Source organism: Egretta garzetta, unplaced genomic scaffold, assembly GCF_000687185.1.
Source record: "Egretta garzetta isolate BGI_Z169 unplaced genomic scaffold, ASM68718v1 scaffold23, whole genome shotgun sequence".
Lineage (NCBI taxonomy): Eukaryota > Metazoa > Chordata > Aves > Pelecaniformes > Ardeidae > Egretta > Egretta garzetta.
In genome coordinates, this window is record NW_009259237.1 from 2,630,136 (window position 1) to 2,632,533 (window position 2,398).

Sequence of the window (2,398 nt, forward strand, 5' to 3'; positions counted from 1 at the left end):
GGGAGACCGGCAGGGCCTGGCTGTGGCGCTTGCTTCCACTCGCAGCCCTGCGTCAGAGCGCGCGTGTCGTATGCAGAGAGGTTTCCTCGGCTTGTTAAAGCTCTATGTCATTGTGCAAAAGTTTAAGTATAGTCCTGGTTGTCTACAGTAGTGTTAGGAAAAATATTTTGCAATATTTGCATTACTTCGTGCTTGCTTTACTTAATGTTTAGGAGCAGGTTATGAGAAAAGCACCTGTGCTAGGCGTTGCACTTGCATAGTAAGCTTGCCAGTGTGCCCACATGCAGTGTTAACGGTATGAGGCCAATACAAAACATAGAGGTCAAATTCTTCTCTTGATTTCACCTGAGCAGCAAAGTGAGACAGTGAAAATCTTATCTGCTAAGTGGCACAGTCATTACCGTGTGATCGGGTGAAGAAACGACTAACCAGATAACTATACTTGTATTCTGAATGGCTCACCGAAGAATCCTGTATACAGTTTATTGTTTACCTAGCAACCGAAACGTGTTAGACATTTAACAGCCAAAATAGCTCTGGCTTCTGCTCCCAAAAGATTACAGCCCGGTCAGTACGGGAAAATCCCTGTGACTCTCTAGAGGGATAGTTGCCATCACATTTGTGAAAGTTTAAGGGTTTACAAATCAGCTGCAGAAACAAGGCTAAAGAAGGCAAGAGATAAGGAGGTGATGGAAATGAAGTTACAGATGTAGGGAATAAAGTAAGGGAAGGAAAAGAATCTGTGGAATTGGGCTATGGGGTTGCATAGCATGTTAAAATATAAGCATAGTAAAAAACCAAAATATAAGCATAATGAAATATACTATACCAGCTCAGAAACGTCTTCTTTCTTGTAACATGTTAAACTTCTCAGGCTACTTAACTACGAGAAAGATCAACATGAAAAATACTTTGAAGGGACTGACCACAGGGAATGGATATTTTTTTCCTATGAAATTAAGTGAGTGAATTTTCTGTTATTTTCAGGAGCTAATTATAATTCTCCAGTCCATGCTCTTGGGGTGGTTTTGGCCCTTGTGCCCTGATAACTGCTGTTTGAAGTGTTAATGTGGCAGTTAAAGATCACCAAGTGCTTGCAGCAAGTTCTCTCTGCCTGTCTCACAAAACAGCAACCAAAATAGCCTTGTCAGTTTAAATAGTCAGCGTGTGGTGGTGAAACGAAGTGAGTGCTTCGGTTAACTGAACTGAAATATGAACTTCTGGTTAGCATTTTAAATCATATTTAAATAAATTATGGTTAGCATTTGAAGTATGTGGTGTATCCAAGTAATAACTTGGATAAACTGGAATCTGCCAAACCATCTTCATTAATCTGTATTTATATACAGTTAATTATGTAAATACACTTCCAGAAATGGTTTGTCTTCAGATAACTTTTTAAAAATGTGAATGTTTCTGCTTAAAATTCTCACCTGAAAATATTCTGAGTGGGTTTATAAGTCTTTCGGACCAGTCTTTCTTGAATGCCTTTACTGTGTGTCAGGGTCCAACTTTAGAAGTTGACATATAAAGTCGGGGTATTTTTAATTCTTTTCTGTGTGAAAGAAGGGAAATCTGAGAAGCATCAGAATCAAAGATACAGTGCCACTTTTGTGCCGCATATAGCACTACTGACTGGAACCAAACTAAAAATGGGAGTTTCACTGACAGGACTTAAAGAAGCCATATTTTTTCCAGGCCTTTTGCTGATGAGAATTTTTTAATGATGTAAATGCAAGATAGACCCCTTGCTAGCCAAAAAATAATAGGAAGGGCATATGCAAAAGTGCTAAATAAAAAATTTGAGAGAACAGTGTTTTAGTAGGAAAAGTGACTGAAAATAAAATAATACCTAATAGAAATCATACAAAAAATTCAGGACTCTCGTTTTGTGCCAGCACCCAGGTACAACTAATGAATTAATGGTTATAGAATACCAGTGCACCTACAGGATACTACTCGGGATCTGGCACTGGGTTCTGTGAATGCCCTTTAACCGAAACTGAGATGGCCTCGGATCAGGTCCCCGGGGCTTCACTTGTTCCTAGAGGGGTGGGTACAAGTTGCACAGAGGAGCGCTGTGCCAAGGCAGTTAGCTCCATCCCCCGCAGGATTTGTGCCTGGAACCAAAGAGGGGGGGAGATCACAGGGGTCATGTAGCTGGTTTATCTCCTTTGATCTTAATAGGTCCAGCTATTTTGTGAAGTTGGAAGGAATTAACAGATAATTCAGGTTAATCACTTGAGACACATAACGTGCTTCTTCACATAGCATGTCATTCTATTTGCTGTTAATTATTTCTATATATTCGTGCATACATTACCATGGCACCTCCTGATTTCAGTGGGGTGCATATGAGACCACAGGCATGAATGCTGATTTTTTAGTTTCTTTGAAG

At 39.9% G+C, this 2,398-nt stretch overlaps 1 protein-coding gene across 1 annotated transcript in view; it reads right to left on the reverse strand.

The window, feature by feature from the left end:
* The window catches only part of RRAD (RRAD, Ras related glycolysis inhibitor and calcium channel regulator), a 5,826-nt gene extending 3,724 nt beyond the window's left edge, over nt 1-2,102 (reverse strand). The window contains exon 1 of the mRNA XM_009635931.2: nt 2,039-2,102. Coding sequence (XP_009634226.1) covers nt 2,039-2,102 — 64 coding nt within the window. The remainder of the gene's footprint in view (nt 1-2,038) is intronic.
* Nucleotides 2,103-2,398: the final 296 nt, after the last annotated feature.